This window comes from Gadus macrocephalus, chromosome 10, assembly GCF_031168955.1.
Source record: "Gadus macrocephalus chromosome 10, ASM3116895v1".
In the NCBI taxonomy this organism is placed as follows: Eukaryota; Metazoa; Chordata; class Actinopteri; order Gadiformes; family Gadidae; genus Gadus; species Gadus macrocephalus.
The window spans coordinates 6335863-6360862 of record NC_082391.1 but is presented as its reverse complement, the minus strand read 5'-3'; the positions used below and the strand labels follow the sequence as shown (position 1 = coordinate 6360862).

At 42.3% G+C, this 25000-nt stretch overlaps 2 protein-coding genes and 1 non-coding gene across 7 annotated transcripts in view; 2 read left to right on the top strand and 1 right to left on the bottom strand.

Moving 5' to 3' along the window:
* mid2 (midline 2) overlaps positions 1-25000 on the top strand; it is a 152044-nt gene that overhangs the window by 107794 nt on the left and 19250 nt on the right. For all 5 annotated transcript variants that reach the window (XM_060062294.1, XM_060062296.1, XM_060062291.1 and 2 more), the window contains 4 exons: positions 7942-8049; positions 16079-16227; positions 16500-16627; positions 18426-18569. In XM_060062294.1, the coding sequence (XP_059918277.1) occupies positions 7942-8049; positions 16079-16227; positions 16500-16627; positions 18426-18569 (529 nt within the window). The remainder of the gene's footprint in view (positions 1-7941; positions 8050-16078; positions 16228-16499; positions 16628-18425; positions 18570-25000) is intronic.
* On the top strand, positions 8377-8506 carry LOC132466649 (small nucleolar RNA SNORA13). Its single transcript, XR_009527924.1, has one exon. It is a non-coding gene; the product is annotated as a small nucleolar RNA SNORA13 (small nucleolar RNA).
* On the bottom strand, positions 12450-14645 carry LOC132465598 (uncharacterized). The gene is made up of 3 exons (XM_060062299.1): positions 13886-14645; positions 13505-13787; positions 12450-13365 (listed from the first exon to the last, which is right to left on the bottom strand). The coding sequence occupies exons 1-3, from the start codon at positions 14461-14463 to the stop codon at positions 12712-12714; spliced, it is 1515 nt and encodes a 504-aa protein (XP_059918282.1). The 5' UTR covers positions 14464-14645; the 3' UTR covers positions 12450-12711.

Below are 25000 nucleotides of genomic sequence, written 5' to 3'. Positions count from 1 at the left end.
ATGCAGTTTGGAGGAACCAGCCAGAGGAAGATAGATTTTGTATCCAACCCAAAAACTCCCAGCCTTCCCATCAGGCCTCCCTCCAAAGCCACTCCCCTAAAGCGTATGACTAGCTTGCTCACTTTAGTACACTCTGGTAGTGTGCAATGAGTGTCAGGTAAGTAGACAGACAGGTAAGCCATCCAATCGTTTCATTCGTGCCGAATGTGATGTTTGGCTTAGCAAGCCTGCCACAGCCTCTGATACCAGATTGTTTATTTAGTTTATTTAGTGTTTATTCGATTTATTGATTGTTGTCGGGATGTTGAGAATTTCCACAAATACAACCAAAAACATGTAAACAAATATGACCAATATAATGCATAAAAAAAATATTGCCTGACCCAGATTTAAATTTTTTATTTAGTTGTTGACATTATGGTTTTAAACTGGAGATGAACATATGCAGAATTTAGTATATTGTTATTATTTCTGATGGATATTACAGTATCAATGAGACCAAAAATATCAAGCTATGTTCTAATAGCCATAGCTTGATAAGGTAAGATTGGGTTGTCTCCTAATTTAGATGTGAGTTTAAGCTATGGAGAAAAGCCTTTCTATAAATATCAGCGGCCACAGCTGAGCATTAATGGGGCTTCTCCTCCTCCACAAGCCGGTGACTCAAGCTCACCGACTATCTCCCCCTGACTCCCCTTCAGATACCCCTGACATGTATGGAGCAGATACAGCAGGTGGTTAGTGAGGTCCCCCCTTCACTGTAAAGCGTCTTTGAGTGTCCAGATAAGCGCTATATAAATTCAATCTAGTAGTAGTATCTAGTAGATACAGTCATGTCTAGAGTCTAGTGAGTCATGCTGCTTACTAGTCCATACACCCAAAGATCATGTGAAGTTGAATATCTCTACAAAAAGCAGTGTGTAAGAATAATGAATAGCAGTCAGTAACAGGATCACATTCTCTAACAAAATTAAGGCAAATTAAGTACTCCTGAATAATGTAACAAATATATGGTACTTGCAATTCAATATTTCAAATATGTCAGATGTTAGCAGTACAATGATATTCAAGCTCCCTAATTCGCTAACAATTTAATAATAATAAAATACAAAGTAGGGTGAAACGTTATCTGCGGTTCTTGCGCCCCCTTTACCGGACAACTACAGGAACTGCCTTTATTTACACAACACCCACAGAACACACAACCATCACAAGGCTTATCCTACCACCCTAAACACCGCAGTGGCGGAGTCCGAATTTCCCACCTCCACCTTCAACTAGGTGTGTACACTATAACTGCACCACTGTAACCACCTAATGTCAGAACCGCAAAGGACCCAGGAGGCATGCGTAAAGTCCAACTAATAACGGTCTGGACCCTCAAAGGATCCTTTGCGGCACTCAGGACCGGTCGCCACAGTACTAAAGATGCCCAGGATGGTATATCGTTGGCAGTAGCAGATTCTCACAAAGCATTGTTTACCTTTGCTATTCCCATCGGTGAAGCGCTGTATATTCTGTGGAGAAATGTTGTGCCCTCAAGTCAAAGTAGATTGCAGTCAAATAACATGCACAGTAGATATGCAAGATGACAGCTCATAGTTCAGTGTATTTCATCGGTTGGCATCCTCAAGTAACCCTGAGGATGCATAACCTTATGTATCTGAAAGGATGGAAGACAACAAAGTAAGACAACGTAAGAAAGGTAAATCAATGAGGATCGGAGTGGCACGCATGGGCGTAGACTGTGGTGCAAAGCAAGAAGAATCACAGACGGGTTTTAGGGGTGACCCAAATTCTTGTTTGCCTCAAATTCTATTGGCGTCAAAGACATGATCAAAAGCAGGGTGAATCAGCTTCGACATCCCAGGAGACCCCCAAATCCCAAACAAGTCTGTTGCTTTCATCTGGTGGACTTGAGGGCTACTGCTAATGCCTTGCGGGGCTTTTCCGCAGGTAAGATCTTGCCCAGAGTGAGATTCTGTGTCAGCATTGGCTTGACAAGTCATCGCCAGCTCTGTTAATTCAGGTACACTCCTCATACCAGACAATCAGATAGATATTCAATTTGCTTGACCCTCATTCTCTTCTCTTCCTCTCCATCCTGGCCAATATTTGGTTCCACCTTTGCCGTGTGATGTAACCATCTGATAGAAGCACTGAGAAACGTTAACCTATTTAATGAAAATGCTTCTTAATAAACCATGGGTTGTACATGGAAGCCTGGCTCACTTAGTTCACCAAAGAGCTCCTCCCGTAGAAGGGACAACACAGTACTGCTCCAGTGGTTTTAGAGCAACTTGTGTGCACGGTTTTCTTACACTGGTGACCTTGATGCAAAGTAGGCCTAATTAACAGTAAAGGTTGTCTTTGTGTTAGCGCATGTGTGTTATGTGCGCTAATGGAACATGTGTTTGAATATCATTTGACAACGATAGGCTGCTCATTGCCAAAGATTAGGTTCTTGTACAGTAATGTAGGTTGAGGGTTAGGGTTCAGAAGCACACACCCTGTCTGAGAGAGGACACAGGGTTAGGATCCACTGCTTGCTCTAACTGCTGCCCTAATCCTACTGTCAGGGACCCTCTGACTCAAGTCTCCCTCCACTGGTTTAATATTTACAGACGCGCTTCTCTACTACGCTTACAAACCTAGAAAATACTAATTAATGCAGCAACTATGTGACCCCTTTTAGAGCAGTAGTCTTCTACCAGCATGATGATATTAGAACTCCACTGAAATATTTATTGCAACTAACTAATTTCCTACTTAATAATCCCCTAACCTTCCACTTCTCCCAAAGAATATATCTGCCCTCGTGCTCGCTTTCAGGGTGCGACTCACACCGTGCCATTGGGGGAGCTCAATCTACCAGTCACTTAGCATCACTCGCCCCCCAATCAAATGTGTGTGTTTGAACACCCTTATCAGGAATGGAGGCGGTATGGGGGGCGGTCAGAAGGGCATTGAATGTTTGCACACTCTTTTTGCCGGTTTTCATTGAATAATAGCTTTGCCAAGCTTCCTGTCCATGGCTGATTCCAACGGGACAATATGATTTCAGCCCTTCTCTAATCTTGCCACCAGAAAGGCTTTAATGCCACTGTAACTTTATTATATGGCCTTCATCAATGGGCAGCACTGTGTTCATATACAGTGTTGCGGGAAGATGATGGAGGGGGATCATTGAAGATTAGAGGTTTGCTCAAATTGAACACATTTTACAAGTTAGGCCGATGTTTATGATCAAATAATTTGTTACAATCTCGATTAAATAGTTTGATACACAGAAATGTAAACAGACAAAACACTCTGTAGTTGATTCATATTATGTTTATTAAATCACCTCACCATGAGAAGTAGCTTAGAGATTGTTTGTCTTTTGGCCTCGTTTAAACATTAAGTAGGGCCTAGCTCTATTTATGCATTATTTATTCACCTGCCAGACGGCTACGCCACCGTGTCAAAACTTCCTGGGCAGTCATTTTAATTAATAAAAGTATTACATAATTATAAAACCATAACTAAATCTGACCTGAAATTCAAACATGACTTGTATTTAGAACAATCATCAAGAAACGATTATACAACATGAAGATGATTTTCACAGTAGTAATACTAGAATTTCAGACAACCACTACAAGCTCAATGCTACAAAATAATGAGGAACATAGCTTGTTCCCGGCTCTAGATGTGTCTCACATTATAACTGATCATCGTCTGGTACCGCCATCGCTAGGAGCTAGCAAAGGCACAACTTTTCTCGGTTTTGGGACCTCAGTGGTGGAACGAGCTCCCTGCCGCTCTCAGGACCGCAGAGTCACTCACTATCTTCCAAAAAAGACTCAAGACTCACCTGTTCAGAGTCCACCTCGACACTGCATAGCCACCCTCCCCCTTCTGGCCACCATTGTACACTGTATTGTATTGTGTTGTATTGTATTGTATTGTATTATAGTACTTAACTGTGTAGCAGCTGCAGTAGCTGCTATCATTGCTGTAACACGGGGAATTGGTTAGCCTAGCGATTGCTGTACTTGCACTTGGTTCTATGAACATCCTTTCTGTACCGACAGCGATATATTGATGCACTTCTTTTGACAAATGTACTTATTGTACGTCGCTTTGGATAAAAGCGTCTGCTAAATGCCCTAAATGTAAATGTAAATGTAAATCATCATGACATACTGGCAAGAACTCAATATATCAGTATATATATCAAAATATAAATATATCAACATATCCGGCTCCCATTTTTTACATTGTTTACAAATAATTGGATAAATAAGTTACTCCGTACTGAATATGGTTAAGATCATCCAGTTGGTTCATGTAATACATAGCATCACTTACTGAGTTAAAACAACCTTTTGGAAGTTCTACTACCCTCAGCTCAGGAAAGAGTACATTTAGGTTTTGCTACATGTTGGACATGAATATTTTTAATGTAGACACCCAAGGGTAGGGGGCCAAAAAAGAAGAAGATAGGACATCATCTGTGTGCCTCCATGCTTCCTCCCTTGATCACTTATCTAGTAGGACTATTTCTTATTTCTGAGTCCTGTGGAGTCTTGTGTTCTCAGACTGAACAGCGTGTGTTTTGACCGGAGGCCTTAGACCTCCTTTAATACTGCATTCTGGATATAAAATATCCAGCTGTGAGCAGTATATTTTGTCTATCTGGAGATAGTGTGTGCGCGTGTGTGTGTGTGTGTGTGTGTGTGTGTGTGTGTGTGTGTGTGTGTGTGTGTGTGTGTGTGTGTGTGTGTGTGTGTGTGTGTGTGTGTGTGTGTGTGTGTGTGTGTGTGTGTGTGTTTTTGTGTGTGTGTGTGTGTGTGTGTGTGTGTGTGTGTGTGTGTGTGTGTGTGTGTGTGTGTGTGTGTGTGTGTGTGGCTGTGTGTGTGTACACATGTCTGACACATGTTGTTATTCAAGTGGCTTAGTGGGTGTGAGAGGACTAATGAGTTTTATGCAGAGTTGAGTGGATAGGGGTCTCAGGGGGTTAAGTAGTTTGACACTCTGCCACATGACATTAATACCACAGCTCTGTTAACTATGTGGACCGGAATAAAACTGACAGGAGATTGGTCTCTTCAATCACTGCCGGCCCTGTGTCTTAACGACGTGTAGTTCTGTCCACCAAATGATTTGCGCATAATCTGAATCCAAAGCCTTCTGAACTGTTGTGACCTCAGTTTCCCCAAGAGCATTGGGAACATTTTAAAATAAGGGTTAAAAAACGTAACCATTAATTAACATTAGTTATGTCAGTAAACAGCATTAACTAACAACTAACAGTTAACTAATTTGCTACAAATCTTTTATTAATTGCCTCACCCTAACTCCCTAAGCGTTAACCCACTAGGGGGTCATCCTAACCATATTATTTATTAGTGCATAGATTAATACCATCAGTCAACATGAACTAGTTAATTATTACAAGACATTTATCGAACTGTTAATTCTCTGTCAGTATATTGTTGCTTAACGCTTACTGCATTGACTACTGTTAATTCAAGGTTAATAATCTGACCCTTTCTGTAAAGAACATTTGTTACGACTTGAAAACGGATACAATTTTTGTGCCAATTTTATGAGGAGAAAATAATAATAACGAGCATAATTAGCAAGGCTTTAAAACAAATACTTAAGAAAACTATTTTACAAAAATGTATGCCCACTTACAGCCACTGAGTTAGAAGTACTGAAATGAAAATTAAACAAGTCAATCATCTGTGGAACGGGCAGGGCTCGAAAAACTCCAGCCAATGATTTCCAGAGCCACCGAGTTGCATTGGACAGTAAGTACGTCAATCAAACGGTCGCACTGCACTCCCCCTCCCCCGCTCCCCGCGCAACCCCTTCGTGCACGTACTCAAAGCTCGTGACCCAGAGCAAGCTTCTGTTTGTTGTTATCCTGCGGTCACTGGAGCTAGCTAAGTAGCTAATGGCTCGCTCACACGCATCTGTGTTCACTCATGCATGATTGCGCGTCCATGTACTTGGAATGGGTGGAGTCAGAGTCAGCGTTGAAGGAGAGAGGGTAGGACCATTTGAGTTGTTTATTTTCAAAATCTGCTGGCGTTTCGCAAATCCCATACCCAACCTTTAAAATCATTGTTCTTTTAAGTAATTTTAAAATTGCTGGCTGTCAAAATGTGGATGACTTTGCTGATTGTATATCAAGTGAAATATTATTCTCTTGATAGAACACCTCATTCTTCTTTGAGTATTTTATCTAGCCCAATTATTAGTGCTAAAACTGTAGCTGCAGCAAGACAAGAAATTATTACTCATCGAGCTAATAAAAAGTGTAAGGACAAACTCATTCAACTAAGGTTGTAACTGCTCAAATTCATTTTACTCATGCTACTCAAACAGGCAAGCATCATCTGACCTCAAATAACTTTGTTTTTCCTGGAATGAATGTCAAATATCACAGAGTTATGAAACTCCCCCCGCGTTGGCTTTGTTTTTCCGGAGGTTTCTCACCTGTCTTGCAGTTGCTTACGTAGGAGCGAAAAAGCTCTCTGCTCTGCTCAATATTTCGCAATATTTTCCAGAGACTCTGAGCCTCAGACTCATACCTTGCTGCTCTCTGCCTTCTAATTATTGTTGTTGTTTGCCCTTTCCCTCCACTGACTAAACCCCAAGCTGTTAAGACACTGACTACATAATTGACTCTTCGGGGGTTGCCAGATCTGTGGGGCCGCGGCCCAAAGCCGGGTCAGTGTTTTACCGACATTAACACAGGTTTTCCCGGAGAGCTGGTGAAAGGTAGGCTGCTGGCTGCTCTGTCTGTGTTTTGGCAGAAGATATTCCGCAGATGGGCCGGCCTGGCATTCCAGATCCGCCCCACACATACAGAGTATATAGTAATACTTGTGTAAGCGTTATGTACGATATATACAATGCCTCAGTCCAAACTAATTTTGAGGAATTAGAAGAGCCAGGCCAGGCTCTTCAGGCCACGTTCATCCCCTATTTTACTGGACATTATCGTCAGAATCAAGCTCCCTAGATCTGGTCAAAAGGGAGGTATTCACTATTGAAAACGTCATGTGTCAATTCAATTTTGAAGCCTCTATTTAACAGGCATGAGCAACTGGGACCATCATTATAATAGAGTAATTGGATTGTACTGTTCAATATGCTTTGCACCTGACTGGAATCCTTACCAAAAAAAAGAGCAATTTATAAGACAATAACAATAACTCTGAAATTACCAAAAATGGCATCTCTCACTTCTCTCTTTGTAATCTTCTCTGTAAGATATGGTTCATTTGGAAGGTAAAATGTAAAATTAAATGGCTGTCTTAAAAATCATAAAAATCATTATGCCTTATTATAGTAACAGAGAAAAATAGGCATTGATAAGTATGTTGACGATCATAGAAGAATATATCTATTATTACCATGTTTAAAACAAAAAAGAGGGCCCCCAAGTATTGGAGTTGGAAGATCATTGGTCCAGTTTAACCTCTGATTCTACTCTCTCTGCCGTTTGTGGAATTATTTGAAGGTTTAGGTCAGTCTCTGCCTTTCTTTGGCTCTTTGAGTTCCCCTTATCTGTCTCGGTCTCGGTCTCGGTCTCGGTCTCGGTCTCGGTCTCTCTCTCTCTCTCTCTCTCTCTCTCTCTCTCTCTCTCTCTCTCTCTCTCTCTCTCTCTCTCTCTCTCTCTCTCTCTCTCTCTCTCTCTCTCTCTCTCTCTCTCTCTCTCTCTCTCTCGCTCTTTCTCTCTCTCTCCCTCTATCTCTATCTCTATCTCTCTCTCTATCTCTCCTTCTGTCGTTTGTGAAAGCATTTTAAAGTTTAGGTCAGTCTCCTCCTTTCCTTGGCTCTTTTAGTCTCTCTCACTCTCTCTCTCTCGCTCACTCTCGCTCTCTTGCCCTGTGTTAATTCATATGGTCTGTGTGTGTGTGTGTGTGTGTGTGTGTGCAGGTGAACACTGCGATGCACGAGGCCAAGCTGGTGGAGGAGTGTGATGAGCTGGTGGAGATCATCCGCCAGAGGAAACAGGTCATCGCTGTGAAGATCAAGGAGTCCAAGGTACATGAAGAATTCTCGCTCGACCGCCGCATGCGACCTGTTCACCTCAGGGTCTTACTGCCGTTTTATGTAGACAAAGAGAGAGACCCATGACTATGTCATTAAGAAGAAATTCTTATCCAAAGTTTGAAAGTGAAAGCAATTAAGGAGAACTGAGGGATTATATGTTTTTACAGGTAGGATGAGGACTCTAAGCCACGAACCAATAACCTTTTTTTGGCCGTGACTCCAACACCATAGTCAATATAAACCTGCCCCCACTTGACTATAATATTAGGATAAAGATGTTATTGATGTATATATGGATGCATGTATGCATGAATATCTTGCCTTTGTGTGTTGCCAGTTCATTGCTTTCATAGTGGACTGGGTGTCAACTAAGGCATAAAGAAACTCTTGCTGTTGTCTTTGAAATTATTTGTCAGTTCTCTCTGAAAGATGATTGGCAGGGACATGCCGTTCTGAAAAATCGGACAAAATACTTTATTATTTTAAATACGTTGAGTGCTTGGAGCTTTTGATGGACTGTATCGTATTTTAGTTGCAGACTTTGCAGCTGAAATGTGCATGCTGGTATTCTGAAAGTCATTTTTCCTGAGCCGTTTCTTCTAATATTGTCCTACATTATTCTGCAACCCCCAAAAAATTGCATGTACTGTATGTATGTTTGTTTCTGGGATGGTGATTCACCGAGGCGCATTTGTCCCCAATTTGAATGTTGAGGATATGGGTCCAACGGTTGGCTGGAACACAAATTATCTATATGTAACATGTATTGGATAGAAAAACATTTCAAAAAGTATTTTTATAGTTTCTACTTCCTAAAATACAAACGGTGATCGATCTGTCACCAATTTATAAACTGCGCTGCAAAAAAACCATCCACAAATCAATGGTGCTTCCAATAAACAAGCCCAGAACCTCTGTGTCTCTTTTACAAATGCATTTCTAAAAACACCATTATAGACATTAGCTTCGAAATATAAACATTCTTAAGGCCTCCAGTCGACCCGTGAGGCACTGTTCACCACTAGGCATGTGGTTTAACGTATCAAAACAGGGCTGGTTTGCTCAGGTACGCATGGTGCTGCATCTGACGGTAGGAGGTACCGTGTTCCAGGCCTGTACTGCTGTCGTTGCTGTCAAGGCCAACAAAGCCAAACTATGTGTGGTTGATTCACAGCATTTATCATGCTGTGCCATTACTGTACCACTGCTTTTATAAGGGGCAATGTCCATTATTTTAAAGGTGACACATTATACCAGCAGGTTTATTTAAAAACGGCTTTTAACGGCTAATCACACTCACACCTGGTGGTATAATATGTCACCCTTAGGTTGAATGTTATTGAGTTGAGGGTCCAGTTTGTAGAATTAAGTAGCAGCTAGCAGTGAGGTTGCAGATTTCCACCAACTGAATACCCCTCACCCCCCACCCCTCACCCCCACCCCCCTCCCAAACTACATTCAAAGACCTATAATTATCGTTATCTGTAATCTGCATTCATCATTCATCTCGATAGCAGTCAGCGCTAAAGGCCAATGTTTACTAGCACTGCTGTATGTGGATATAGGTTGCTTTTGATGACATCAAAGTGTGCAGTTGTATTGAAGCAGTTTTGTTTCAGATTCCAACTTTCTCCAAAAGAGTGATAGCCTACTTTTCGTTATAGAACAGGGAAACTACCTCAAAACTACCTCATGAACGTATTAAAGAATACACACCCACTTATAATAATTCCCCTCATCCACAAACTGCCAATCGGTTCAGTATTTTACCCTTGGATAAAAATTGACCTTGAATCCTCTAAATACATTGGATATTTTGGGTGTCTGGGGGTCTGGATGTGTGGAGCTCTGTCTGGCCTGCGGTTGATTTTGATGTCTGCTCCTGAGATGGGGTTAAGCCTCTAGGACCCTTAAATATATCGCCAGGTTGTGTGTGTGTGGGTGTTTGGAGCTCTGTCTGGCCAGCGGTTCACGTTGATGTCGGCGTCCGAGTGAGTAAATGTGAAAATGTGTAAGAACATTTTAGACAATCCAGGATTGGAGTAAAGTTTTTGTTATAAATAGTGAGTAGGAATGTGGGTTGGTTAGTTGGTTAGCCTAGTTAGTGAGTTTGTTTGTGTGTGTCTTTCTAAGAGGCATCCCATCCAATCCAGGCTTCTAGGTCACAGCATCTGCTAGACAAACGGAAGAGTTGCACAATGGATGAGGGATGAAAAGATTCAAGCTGAGTTGGTCCATGTGCTCTCAGCGTAGAGTGTCTATCTAGGCTGCCTGTGAAGACGAGGAGCACGTTTACACGCCACTGACTAAGCCGAGTGAAGAGAAATAAAATACCAACAATTATTCTGAACATCAGAAAGAACACAAAACTTCAGACAAACACTTCAGACTGCTTCTTTATGTCTGTGTGCGTGTGCGTGTGTGTGTGTGTGTGTGTGTGTGTGTGTGTGTGTGTGTGTGTGTGTGTGTGTGTGTGTGTGTGTGTGTGTGTGTGTGTGTGTGTGTGTGTGTGTGTTTGTGTCTGTCTGTGTATGCGATGCTCCCCAAATCCTGCAAGCCCTGGAAGTGAAGTTCGGGAGCTTGACCGAGATCCCCTTAAGGCCGCAGAGAGACAGATCGGAGACTTAAAACATACTCAGAAGTGGGGAGACGGAGCTAAGAGCTGAAAGGAGCCAGTGTGTCTGACTGATGGGGTTGGGTGCTGGTGCACGTATTTTCCACTGTGACTTATGAGAGAAAGAGATCAGCGTGTGTTTTGATGAAAGCATGAGTGGTGAAGGAAGAGAGGAGAGGAGAGGAGGCACAGTAGGAAGGAAAGGGGAGGAAAGGGAGGGTGGGGAGTGACGGAGGAGAGAGATCGAGGGACAGAGGAGGAGAAGAGACTAGAGAGGATGGGTTTTAATGGTGGCTGAATACTAAGTGGAGAGGAAAGTCTTCATGTCCCAGCACACGCACATAAATACGACACTAAACAGTGTGATACATGACTTTTGGATGGTTTGTTTCTCATAGATTGAGTAGTAATACACGTTTGCATGTTTTGAATGATGCAATTAATCAGGCGTTAGGTAAATGATATCTGGAGCATATGCCCCATCTCATCCACTTAAGCAGAGTACATTAAATACCTGAACCCCTACCCTCCCTCACTTCAATCTCACACGTGCTCTGTCTTTCTCTTGCTCTCAATAGGTATGATTCCATTCAAAGTTATATGCACATTTTCAATTTGAGTAATAAAAAAGTCAATATCGCAAAATGTTTAGGAAGGTGGAAAGTTTGTGTATCGATTAAAGGTTAATTAGTAAATGCAATGGGAACTGATTCAGCCAATTAATGTGAATAAATTCCAACAGATATTACGTGACTGAGAGCTTTCGCTGGAATAAACTGAGGTTGGTTACCGGGACTGCTCTGAGTGCACATATCTGTAATATAAGTCGTACAACTCTCCTTCCCTCTGTCCAGTGTTCTCTCCGTCTCCAGGCTTTTATCGAGGTTCTAGGCCCACTTCTTCCACAGCCGTATAATTGTGACTGACGGAGAATTATCACCACCTTCTTCTTATCTTGATGAACCAAGTACTAATAGCCCCTTTTATTTACCTGCTAGTAGTGAAGGCAAATGCACATAAATTGTCATTCCTTTTGAAGAAATTCAGAAAATTTGGTTAAAATGTGCAATACATTATGATGGATATCCTGCCTTATTTCTGTCTCTCTATCTGTCTATCAGTCTGTTACCTCGTAAGCACTCTGTCTTGTGTAGTGAAAGCAGATTATGATAATGAACAGCTGTGTAGGGTCCAGAACACTAGGAAGGGCGTGGTATCGGAGCAGTATCCAGTATCCACCGAGGCTTTCTGTACCCACCCCTGTATTTGAAGCCATCCTCTGCTTTCCATACTGTATCTGTGTCTGTCGTCTGATTTACATAATTTCACTTAAAAAGACTCATATGTATGAAAGAAATCGATGGAAAAACATGCAGAGGCCATTTACAGTTTTTTTCCATCGCTAACGAGCGCTTACCTATACTTAAAATACTTTTTCTAAACTCTTAACACAGACTTACACCTACAAAACACAATTGGCCAAATAGATCATTTTCTTCTCAAAAGCACATTTTGTTAACTATATACTAACTCTTCATTTCAAAATAGAAGACATCTTTCTCTGCACACACTAACTTTACCAAAACACTGGACATCTGACTCAAAATGAAATTATTCTTTCAAAGAATAACTCTTGTTTTCACTTCACAAGGAACATGCAGCCAATCAAAGTACACCAGGTTTCAAAATACTGGCTATTGTGGACATTACAAAAACTGCATAGACTTTTATGTTTCAGTTTTACAGGTATTTGCATGCAAAACTGTTTTTTACGCCAAATTTTTTGGTTGGGAACTGTACTGTATATCCACATGTAATGTTCACATTCAAAAGCATTCCAGTAAAAAGCGAATCAGTTTTTTTTTCTTTACTGTTTACTACAGGAGGTATAGTAGAAATACTGTTTACAGTATGATACAACAGAAAACGTTTTACAGTATCGTTTACTGTAAAGTTAACAAAATATCCATGAACAAAAAAGCAACAGCAAAAAGCCCAGTAAAAAGGGAGAACTAAAAAAAAACACAAAATTCCTTTATCTAATCCCTGCGATCTTCAGGGTTAGGCCACAAGTTTTCATCCACATCGCATCTGATGTTATCCAAGGCGATACACCTTGGATAAAACCGCTTGGAATGCCTGATCCACCCTTGACAATCATCAACTGTGATGTCCCTGCAGCCAGCATCCATGGCTTCAAGGAGGGACAACTGGTCATGTGGCTGATGGTCATAGACTTTCCACCTCCATGTAGAAAATAACTCCTCTATGGGGTTGAGGAAAGGTGAATAGGGTGGAAGAAATAGACGAATCAGTCTTGGGTGGACCTCAAACCATGCTGTAACTGCTTGTGAGTGATGGAAGGCCACGTTGTCCCAGGTGATAACGAAGGTCCTCCTGTTTTCACCCTCCTGATCCTGCTCTGGAACCAGGCGCTGGTGGAGATCATCGAGAAAAGCAAGGAGGCGCTCGGTGTTGTAAGGTCCAACCTGACATTTGTGGAGGAGTGATCCTGCATTTGAAATTGCCGCACACATAGTGATATTTGCCCCTCTCTGTCCAGGAACATCAACTGTGGCCCTTTTTCCAATGACATTTCTTCCACGTCGACGCCTTTTGGCCAGATTAAATCCTGCCTCATCCACGTATACGAATTCATGAGGGGCCTGGTTGGCCTCCAATTCCATAACTCTCTGAAACAAAATTTATGTAAATCATGCCATTATAGTACTATATACCATACAGTACTGTAACCTATTACTGAGTAGGTTACCTACTTGAAAAGTGCAAAGCTTATAGAACTGTACATTGAATTGAATATACACACTATACCTGGACATATTGTTGTCGTAGCACCTTGACTCGCTCACTGTTCCTCTCAAAGGGAACAGTGTAGAGCTGTTTCATCCGCACTCTGTGTTTGGACAATGTCCGCGTAATGGTTGCGAGGCTGATGCTATTGATATTGTGAAATATCTCTTGGTCCTCCAAAATTCTGCTTTGAATCTCATGCAGTTTAATTGCGTTATTTGCAACAACCATATCTACTATGGCAAGCTCTTGTTGATGATTAAGGAGCTTACCTCTTCCCCCAGAGGGAGGAAGACGTTGCATTCTTTTGAGGGACAAAAAACAACAACATATGCATTACTGTATGGACTCATTGACATGTCAAGTGAGAATAGAAACAATCCATGTAAAATGCAAACTTACCTGTTGGTTTGTTGAAAGATGCGTATAATTGACGCAACCGTTGACCGCCCCAAATTGGGCTGTACTCTTTCACCAGCCTCCCTTAGTGAAAGACCGTGGTTTATCACATGGTCAATGATAGTGGCACGAATTCCATCACTCACCACTGCCCTTGTAGCCCTTAGAATGCCACCACCACGCATTCTTATACCTCTACCTTGCCCTCTCCTTAGGCCTGCTCTTCTCCCTGGACCTGCTCCTCTCACTACTCCTGCTCCTCTCACTACTCCTGCTCCTCTCACTACTCCTGCTCCTCTCACTACTCCTGCTCCTCTCACTACTCCTGCTCCTCTCACTACTCCTGCTCCTCTCACTACTCCTGCTCCTCTCACTACTCCTGATCCTCTCACTTCTCCTGCTCCTCTCACTACTCCTGCTCCTCTCACTACTCCTGCTCCTCTCACTACTCCTGCTCCTCTCACTACTCCTGCTCCTCTCACTACTCCTGCTCCTCTCACTACTACACCTCTCACTGCTCCTCTCACTGGGCCTGCTCTTCTCCCTGGGCCCCTTGCTCTAACTCTTCCTCGTCCAGACATCTTTTTCGGTTTCTGTTTCCAAAAACATCACTCCTCAAAGTCCTCCTTTTAGTAATGCCATTGATTCTAAGCCAGAGTGGAATCAGCTGTGGTTGACCCAATATACCCAACATACATCAGCTGTGTGTCAATTATTCAATTGTTTGTTTATTATCAGCTGAGATATATTGTTTTAGAACTGATATTACTGTATTGCAGAAGCAGAGGTTTTTATACTGTATCTAAGGTTTGGAATATTGTGTTTGCAATTGTGGGATGTTGTGTGTTAACATTTGTAAATAATACAAAAACAATCCATAATTTTGTTTGGAGGTATAGCTTGTCTGTTAAGAAAATGTAAGCATTATATAAATGTGTTCACTGACTGCATATTGTGTGAAAACAACATGAAATGGCCACAAAGGACCGATGTTGTGCTAATCGTGTTTAGAGTTTTGAAAATGTGACTACTGTTTAGAAAAACGCTTGTTAGCGACTGAAAAAAACTGTAAATGTTGATCTGTCCATTTTCTGTTTTAACCCAGAAACCCCTAATAACCCTAACCCTAACCCTAATACAATAACTCTCATAGGTTTGGTTTATGCCCTTAAGATACTTTAGGAAAGGTATGGTTCTGATTTAGCTTTCTTTACAGAGTTAACTATGCATTAAGCTAATACAATAAGCTTAATAGTAATTACGCTGCATCAATAGGAAATAGTATTTAAGCATCCCCTGTGCGAAAGTAAGAACGCGTTTGAATGTTATGATTCTCCGAGGCCCTGACAGTCTGAACTGAACTGAACTCTTTATTAAAGAATGTTTCAGAAACAGCTGACAAAGTATGTCCGTGTGGCAGTGAAGTCTGAGTGCGTTGGTAACAGTTTTGGAAGGTAATGAAAACTGGAAATGGCCTGCATTTTAATATTGTGTCTTTGAACAACGCAGGCCGGTCAACGCACACACGCAAAACGGTGTGCACAAATATGGCTGAGTACTATCTGTCCACATCTAAGTCAATCTGAGTAGGAGCCTCAACTATTTTTTCTTCTGCAGACCATTACATTTGTTCGAAATGTGATTTTCTTTCCTATTCCCCACAGACCAAATTTATTTAGAGAGGAAGAAACCCCAGTGTTGATTTAGCTGAAGGCAGACATGTTTTTTTATTCAGACAGTGAAAAAGTTATATAGTGCAGTTTAAAAAAAGTGTTTTCAAAAGGGAAAATTCAAGGACATCCTTGCTACACTCAAAACTCTGAAAGCTACATTTACTGATCATGTACTGTACATCAAAGTGTCCATTGAACATATTTGTCAGTAGAGAACCATCTACACGTTTCTGGATGGAAGCATTATGAAAGTGCTCCACTAGTCCAAAGCCACATTCGGTTAACAGTCTCTACTCTGTTCTCTCTAAAAGGAAATAAATTACCATTTATGAGTCACTATTTGATAATTGAAGGAGAAACGTAAGATTCTTTCTCAACGACATCTGTCACGTAGTCCAACGTGGCCGTGTGGAGGTTTGACTCCAGGTTCTGGGTTCAAACCCCAAACGTCCACAGTCGACCGCACTTTGCCTTGAGCCGGGCCACCCTACCCTACTCAACGCCTTGTTGTCCGTCTGTCCAGGTGATGAAGCTCCGTAAGCTGGCCCAGCAGATCGCCAACTGCCGTCAGTGTCTGGAGCGCTCCAGCGCACTCATCACCCAGGCGGAGCACAGCCTCAAGGAGAACGACCACACCCGCTTCCTCCAGAACGCCCGCAACGTGGCCGAGAGGTGGGTTGGTGTGTGTGTGTGTGTGTGTGTGTGTGTGTGTGTGTGTGTGTGTGTGTGTGTGTGTGTGTGTGTGTGTGTGTGTGTGTGTGTGTGTGTGTGTGTGTGTGTGTGTGTGTGTGAATCTCTCACAATTCACCCTCCTCACACACACACACACACACACACATCCTGTCCCAATGACCTCTGGAACCGAGAGAGTACATCTGTGTCGTGGGGCACATGTTGCTGCTAACTCTTTTTCCCTCTCCTGCCTCCCGTGTGACCTTCTCCAGGGTTGCCATGGCGACCGCCTCCTCCCAGGTTTTGATACCCGACGTCAATCTGAACGAGGCCTTCGATAACTTCGCCCTGGACTTCACCCGGGAGAAGAAGATCCTGGAGGGACTGGACTATCTGACAGGTAGCCTCATCGGAGATAGCCACCAGCTAGTGTCTAAGAGGAGTACAGTTCTTAGTCAGCTAAGAAAGATCACTGTTAGTCTCAACAGAGCAAGCTACCAGCGGTTGTCTTAATGGAATACAGCTCTTAGTCAGTCTCATATAGCCTATAGATTGCTGTTAGCTTCAACAGAACTAGCTACCAGCGGTTGTCTTAGAGGAGAACAGCTCTGAGTCAGTCTCATATAGCATATAGATTACTGTTAGCGTCATGACAGCTAGCAAATAAATACTGCCTTAGAGAAGTGAAGCTCTCAGTTGGCTGTAGATAGATAACTGTGAGCTTAATACAAGAGTGCTATTGCATTAGAGGTGGATAGTTCTTAGTTTGCTATTGGTCGGTATCTTAAGTCTGCGCTATGAATTGTTGTTTTAAATAAGGTGTCCCAGGTCAGCACAGTGTTTTCAGAATAACATCTGTGTGAAAACGTCCGCACTGTTTGAACCCAACTAGCTGGAACTAGTTTGTCAGTGTTAGCCTCATCATAGCCAGACACTCATCGGTGGCTAGGGAGCGTGTCTATGTTCCCCGGGTCCTTTGTTCCCCGGGTCCTATGTTCCCCTCTTTGTATGAGACTGGGGAACATAGGACCCTTTTTTAAAAAAAGGGTCCTATGTTCCCCGCTTTTCCCAAAAAGGGTCCTATGTTCCCCAATATGTATGTGACCAGGGAACATAGGACCCTTTTAAAAAAAAAGGGTTCTATGTTCCCCGGTCTGTTACTTTTTCCACCATTACTGCCAAATTCCCGGCCGAGATAACTACCATTGCATGTCTTTATCTTTTGTGGAAGAGGGAGAGACGTAGACTGCGAGAGACGACGCAGTCTATTCATACGCCGGTAAACAAACCCCGAGAAGCCCAATCCCTACGAGAGCTCCCCACGCTACGGCCATCCGGAGGCGCACAGAGCTTTTGGCCGTGATATTATTATACAATTATATTATATTATATACTATTATATAGGAGTATATAACGCAAACGGCAACAATCACTTTCTCCTCAATGCTGCAGTTCACCTGGGACTGCACTGCACTGAGTTGGCCGGTTGAACGCTGATTGGCTTTTACGTTACACATGTCACTCAGTGGCCACGCTGTTGAACGCCGATTGGCTGTCATCACGCGAATGTCGCGTCAAAGTTTAAATATTTTTAAAGATTGATAGATTGCGGGGAACATAGGACCCTTTTCCCAGAAAGGGTCCTATGTTCCCCGCTTTTCCCAAAAAGGGTCCTATGCTCCCCCCCGGTGTGTATGGCTACAGGGGAACATAGGACCCTTTTTGGGAAAAACGGGGAACATAGGACCCGGGGAACATAGGGATGACCCCGGTGGCTAGCTACTAGCTAATATCATAGCTAGCTCATAAAGTACAGCTTCTAGTTAGCTCACCGAGTATCCTTGTTATCCTCTAGTGTCATATCTCATTAGTAAGGAAGTGATGTCTGTTCACTTCAATTTACTCCCTCTAATTTCTTTAATAATCAGTGCAGGAAGGCTCCCTTCTGTTTTGCATAGCCTACTTTATGTAACTCAAAACCCCTCACACCTCATTCCAGCATTCATGAAAGGATGGATAAAAATAGGGCCCATGTTGGAACATTGTCTTAAGAACCAGAACAAAAAACGAATAATTACGGAAATTATTAATGAACCGAATTGTGTGCTGTGTGAGCGCACACACACGCTCACACACATTTCTAAGATGTTGATGTTAATGAATTAGAATAAATAAAATCCCTCTCAATGATCTACCAGCTCCCAACCCGCCGTCCATCAGAGATGAACTGTGCACGGCGTCCCACGACACCATCACGGTGCACTGGACGTCGGAGGACGAGTTCAGCGTCACCTCCTACGAGCTGCAGTACACAATCTACACCGGCCAGACCAACTTCATCAGTGAGTCCACACGCACACCCGTCAACACATGCCAAACCCTGAAATGTTACGGCTCTGCACTGCACCATCTACACCGACCAGACCAACTTCATCAGTGAGTCCACACTCACACAACCGTAAACACACACGAAAACCCCGGTATGGTGCGGCTCTGCACTTTTTATCTGAGGCTAAGAGGTAAAATGGTCTAGAGCTGATATGTCCACTCAGAACCAAGCTCTGACCTCCCCTCGGTTTCAGGTATTTATCAGCATTTTAAATGTGTGGAAAAAGATTGTGATCTATATCAAGCAACCTGGTCTCACAGGAATCCGTGAAATGACCACGGACGCTTAACTCAAAATCTGTGGAATCCTCACGGGACACACGCACATTTCCGTGATATAGCCACGGATTTTGCTCCAATGCAAGTTAATGACACTCATATTCTCTGGCACGCAAACAGATCCCCATCTCAACGACCGAGTCGACCACTGGCACTTAACTCAAAATCCGTGGTGGCCTCACTGAATCACTTAAATTGTCCGTGATATGCCCACAGAATTTGCTCCAATGCAAGTTAATGACACTCATATTCCGTGGCACACACACAGATCCCCGTATCAACGACCGAGTCAACCTGGTCTCACAGGGATCTGTGAAATGACCATATATATATATGTATATATAGATATATACTATATGAATGAAATTCATATTGACGGTATGGCACTATATCCCTATTCTCACCAATGCACCCATTTTCGTTGATTCGAGGAGGTCTGTTGATCTCTGTATATAATAAATAAATAAAAATATATAACAAAATAAATAAATATATATAAATAAATATGTATGTGTATTTATATATATAGATATATATACACATACATAATGATACATATATAGGCCTATATATTTATTTATTTATTTTGTTGCTTCGAGGAGGTCTGGTGTTCTCTGTCTATAATAAATAAATGTATATATGTATATATATATATATATATATATATCATACATACATATTTATTTATTTATTTATTTATTATATACAGAGACCACTAGACCTCCTCGGTCTATTCTGGTCTATTCAATTGAAGATGGGTGGGCGAGAATAGGGATATAGTGCCATACCGTCAATATGAATTTCATTCATAGAATTTCCGAGAGAATGGTCAATGGTCAGATACAGATCTCGTTATAACAATAATTTATATCGATGTAACGAGAAAGGATGTAATGATAACGCCAAGAAAATAAAGGCTACATGGTAATAATAATTAAGTATAATTAACTTATAAAGCGTATAACGAGACAACGAGACAATCCAGTTGTGGGCCAGCAGAGGCTGCATTTTAACCAAATTCATGGTTGCTATGGTGGTTGCAATCGACCGCCCCCCATATCTTTCAATTTTCCACAGTGTAGACTTCTAATTAATAAGTTACTTTTGTAATCAATGTGACTCATTTTTTTTGATAACTCTCTGGTGGCTAGTTATGTCACTATAACTAGCACTATAACTAGAGAGATGCACACGGACATATTTGCTAGAGACACAGCTTATAACCTATTTGTGAAAGCAAATCATCAAGCTCATGGATTTAACGATTTAATTAGTTAAATCGTTCATTTAATTCATCAAGATATCATGTGTGAGAGGTCATTCCTCCCCCTGAGTGTGTATTGACTATTTCTGGTGGTGAAATGCTCATTGCAAGCTTCCTATTCATGTCTAGTGTACCCCTACTGTCCACAAGCACCCCCCCTCCCCATATTGATATGGAGAAGTGTTGCCACGTCCCAGTGGTGGCGACGTCATATCTATGAAAGAGGGCATTCAAATATACTACAATGATCATTCAGGAGGCCAAAGCCCTAAAGGAAGTGATGCAATAGGTAACTTCTGAGTCAAGGTAACAAGTAAGCTATAGACCTGGGGTCTCTTTTATATCAACAGGGGTCTCAAAGGACGCATACGATTATTCCAACCCTAAAAGAAATGACTCAGCAAGTGCTCCATCTCGTTGCACCTCACCTGGCGGCTTTTTTTGGGCTGAAGTTCTTCCCAGACCTACACCCTAGCCATCCAACATGCATATCTGAGATCAGGACTCTCTTTAATAATGAAAAAAAAATGAACTTTTTGTTATCTCATAAGGGGCGTGTTGCCAGCTCCTTTTGACCTTTTGACCCCAGACTGATTTATACCTCCATCCCACCAAAAATGGGGACCAGAAACTAACCTGAATTATGCACAGTTACCCTACTGTTGGAGGTCACGCCCCTTTTCCTGCCTTTTCAAGATAGCTAGAAATGCCAAAATGTATACGCATATTTCCCAGGGTCCCGAGGACGACATATCTGAGATATTCAAGTTCTAGCCCTTACAGAAAAAAAGTTTTCCCAAATGGACTGTTTTTTGGACAAAGCCTCTCAGAAGTGTTGCCTGCAAGACCTAGTGGATCAGAATGTGGTTGAAAGACAGTTTTTGGAGATAGGATGGTCATACCGCCCTGAAACTTGACTACCTTATTCTAGGGCCTAACTGAGACCCCCACACCGAAACTGGTCCCTCTCTGACCCCGAGGGAAGGGAGGGGGGGGGGCTGAGGTTTTGGGTTAGGGTTAGGGTTAGGGCTGTTTTTTTTCCAGAGACCCACAATTTCCAGAGTAATCCCAAAATACACCCTGGTAGAAGATCTAATCAACTAATTTAGATTAAATTCTAGCAACAGCTTGTTGCCAATGCGTTTCAATGGAGCATTTGATGATGCTGTGTGAGCCTTTCCTGTAGGGCTGGAGCCCCCCAGTTGTTAATTGTATGCATCCTTTTAGATCCTCTTTGATATAAAAGAGATCCCAGGTCTATAGCTTACTTGTTAATGTCCTCGCCTCTGTCACCTATTGCATCACTTCCTTTAGGCTTCGGCCTCCTAGGGGTACACTAGACATAAATAGGAAGCACACTCAGTGGGAGGAATGACCTCTCACACATGATAACTTAATTAATTGTTTCAAATAACCCTGCCTCGTTAAATCAATGAGCTTGGTGTGGAAGGAGGCGGTCGATGGCAACCACCATAGGATTGTTGTTTTGACGAATCCTGCGCAGTCCGCACCCCCTTCTGAAGTAGAAAATAATCTCCAGATTGAAATGCATTGGTTTAATATTGAATTAATTAAATATTAAAATATATATTATATATACAATTATTTAGTTATGATGTTATAAGTAGACCATGTAGCTATTATCGTTATAACAAGATCTGTATCTGACCATTGAAAATCCACTTCCACCAATCCAATCAACGAAGAGGGTTTTAACACCAACTAACACAGTGTAATTTTTTCTATGGGGAATGTGGTTCAGGTATAACCAGACAATATTTAAATATTTATAATATAAAAAACTTGCCTATTCGTAGGCCTACAGCATATCACACATTTGACGTGTATATAGAGCTAGACTATGATATGTATAAGGTTATAGGCCGAATTCGGTTAAAATGCAGCTTCTGCTGGCTCACAACTAGATCGTCCTGTTGTCTCGTTATACGCTTTATATGTTAATTATATTAAAAATTATTATAACCATGTGACGGTATGGCACTATTCCTATTCTCGCCAGCATATCTTGAATTTAATAGACCATGTTCGTTGCTTCGAGGAGGTCTGGTGGTCGCCGTATAAAATAACTTAATAAATAAATGAATAAATAAATATGTATGTATGTGTATATATATATATTATATATATATATATATATATATACTATTTATATATTTATTTAATTATTATATATACAGAGACCACCAGACCTCCTCGAAGCAACAAAAGAAATAAATAAATATATAGGCCTATATATGTATAAATATGTATGTGTATGTATCTATATATAAATAAACGTACATATTTATGTATTTATTTATTTCGTTATATATATTTATTTATTGATTATATACGGAGAACACCAGACCTCCTCGAAGCAACGAAAATTGTCTATTAAATTCAAGATGGGTGCACGGGCGAGAATAGGGATATGGTGCCATACCGTCAATATAAATTTCATTCATCTATATATATATATATGTATATATATATCGTTGAGACGGGGATCTGCATGGAATATGAGTGTCATTAACTTGCATTGGAGCAAAATCTGTGGCCATATCACGGAAATTGGCTTGTTTCCTTGAGGATTCCACAGATTTTGAGTTAAGTATCCGTGGTCATTTCACAGGTCGATTCCTGTGAGACCAGGTTGATATCAAGAGCAATCAACCAACCCAAAAACAAATATATTACCGTTAGTGTGAAAGTAATCAAATGTGTAATTTGGTCCGAAATGCTCTATTAAATATGGTGTTATAGTCAGTAGGAGCTCAAACCCAGATACAGAAAGAATGAGGACTCTAGAAGCCGATATTGACTGAAACACCTCGTCAAATCATTTGAAACTATGCCCACTGGACTCAAACAGGGTTCTCTATGCTAATCCAAATGGCACTGGAAGAAATACACGCATCGGTTAGCGGTGAAGTGCAGAGAGCAGAGTGATGAATAGAGACGGGCACAGGTGGAGCAGACGGAGAGGTGGATGGTGAAGGATGGATGGAGAGAGAGGATGAGAAGGAGAGCTGAGAGCAGGAGAGTGGATAATGGTTACCAGTGCAGGTCGGGAGAACCAGAAGTGCTACTTGCTAATGGCTGAATATGCTGACAGGCGCACACACACGCGCACACACTCAGGTGCACACACTCACGTGCACACACTCAGGTGCACACACTCACGTGCACACAACAGGATAGACGTCTTCTCATCTGGCCTCACCACTCATCTTCCCTCCTTCCTCTCTTCCTCCTCTTTTTGTCGTCCCCCTCTTCTTTCTCCTCTTTCATCCCTTTACATCCTTCTCATTCTCCTCCTCCTCTTTCTCCCAACTGGACAGTGCATTATCTCAGTGGTGCACTGGGGGGCCCAGTGAGAGGCCCGGTGAGGGGTCCGGGCCGTTTGAAGCTGGAGCGTGCACGTTTCAGCTAGACTGGAGTGATCAAGTAATCAGTGACTGACACAGCCTCCTCTGGGGACAAAAGCTAAACCCTCTCTCTCTCTCTCTCTCTCTCTCTCTCTCTCTCTCTCTCTCTCTCTCTCTCTCTCTCTCTCTCTCTCTCTCTCTCTCTTTCTCTCTTTCTCTCTTTCTCTCTCTCTCTCTCTCTCTCTCTCTCTCTCTCTCTCTCTCTCTTAATCTATGTTAAGGCTCTACCAGGCATAGAGGCAAATGGAGTCAATAAAAAGCAACAACACTTTTTTCCCTCCAGTAAACTGAGGCACCATGTAGAGAACTGTGTGTCTCTGTGGACACACTACAGCCGGCAGACTCTCCCCTGACATCTCTAATCAGCGCCAGCAGTGCTATTATTATTCCTGCTCTTTGTCACATTAGCGGGGGCCAATAGGAGCGAGGCAGAGCCCACACATCTGCCCGTCACTCGCTGGCTGTTTCTGTTTATCTTTCCCAGCATCCCACGTAACCTCTCAATCACCGCCCAGCCTCCCAGAGTCCCGCTCCTCCTCCTCATCAAACCCGCCCACAGATGCCAATATGTTTATGTGGCGCTCCGTCTGATCGGAGCAGACAGGTGGTTAAAGAGGCGTGGCCTCTCCCACGCTGAATGTTTACGTAGATGGTACCGCCCTCAGAGACTTATCCTCACCTGTCCACTTCTGATTGGCCACGCCCTGAAGGCAAGAGAGAGGAGGAGGCTCAGATAGAAACAGTGTGGTTGGACAGAAGTGTGTGCAGTATCTTATCTTGCACAGGAAGGCAGGTTTGTGGGAGACTCCTTTTAGAGTCAATGTCTCTCTATCTGATTCTGCAGTCCCTGCCACTATTCTCTATCTCTCTCTCTCTCTCTCTCCTATATCAAGCGCTTTCGCTGATGTTGCAAAGGCTTTATGTCGCGCCATTCATCACAAGGCCGACGCTTTAATACCTTAATCAATTACAATGCCATGTTAATTCAACTCCAGAATTGATCTATGGATTTCCTCTTCAGCACTACTCATGCATATTGTTGATGCTTGCGGTTATTGGTATTTGATCTGTGTCTCTTAAATACATGCATTATCTACATAACCTGTAGTGTTACCAGCTCTGGTTAATTAAACTCATTGGAGCTGTTTTCAGTAGTTCAGTAGTGAAGTGCCCTGGCCTGGGATAAGGTGTCAGTGTGTCGATGTTGGGCAGCGACAGACCCAGAGGTCCAGGAGCCTTACTGTTCATCTTCTCTGACTGACAAGCACCACTGATTGAGTTGGTCCCCTGTGCGCTAGAGAGCCAGACGACCAGACAGGGAGAGATGAAGAAAGAGAGAGCTGAACATGGGTGATGACAGAGTTAACCTTCAGGCATTACAGTGCATATCTGATCCACACACAAATGCACAGAT

Bases quoted from the DNA above. Each gene is read 5' to 3' on its own strand.
- LOC132465598 (XM_060062299.1), bottom strand. From the start codon at position 14,463: ATGTCTGGACGAGGAAGAGTTAGAGCAAGGGGCCCAGGGAGAAGAGCA. The intron at 13,788-13,885 runs GTAAGTTTGCAT...GTCCCTCAAAAG, and splicing joins ATCTTTCAACAAACCAACAG to AATGCAACGTCTTCCTCCCT. The intron at 13,366-13,504 runs GTATAGTGTGTA...ATTTTGTTTCAG, and splicing joins TACGACAACAATATGTCCAG to AGAGTTATGGAATTGGAGGC.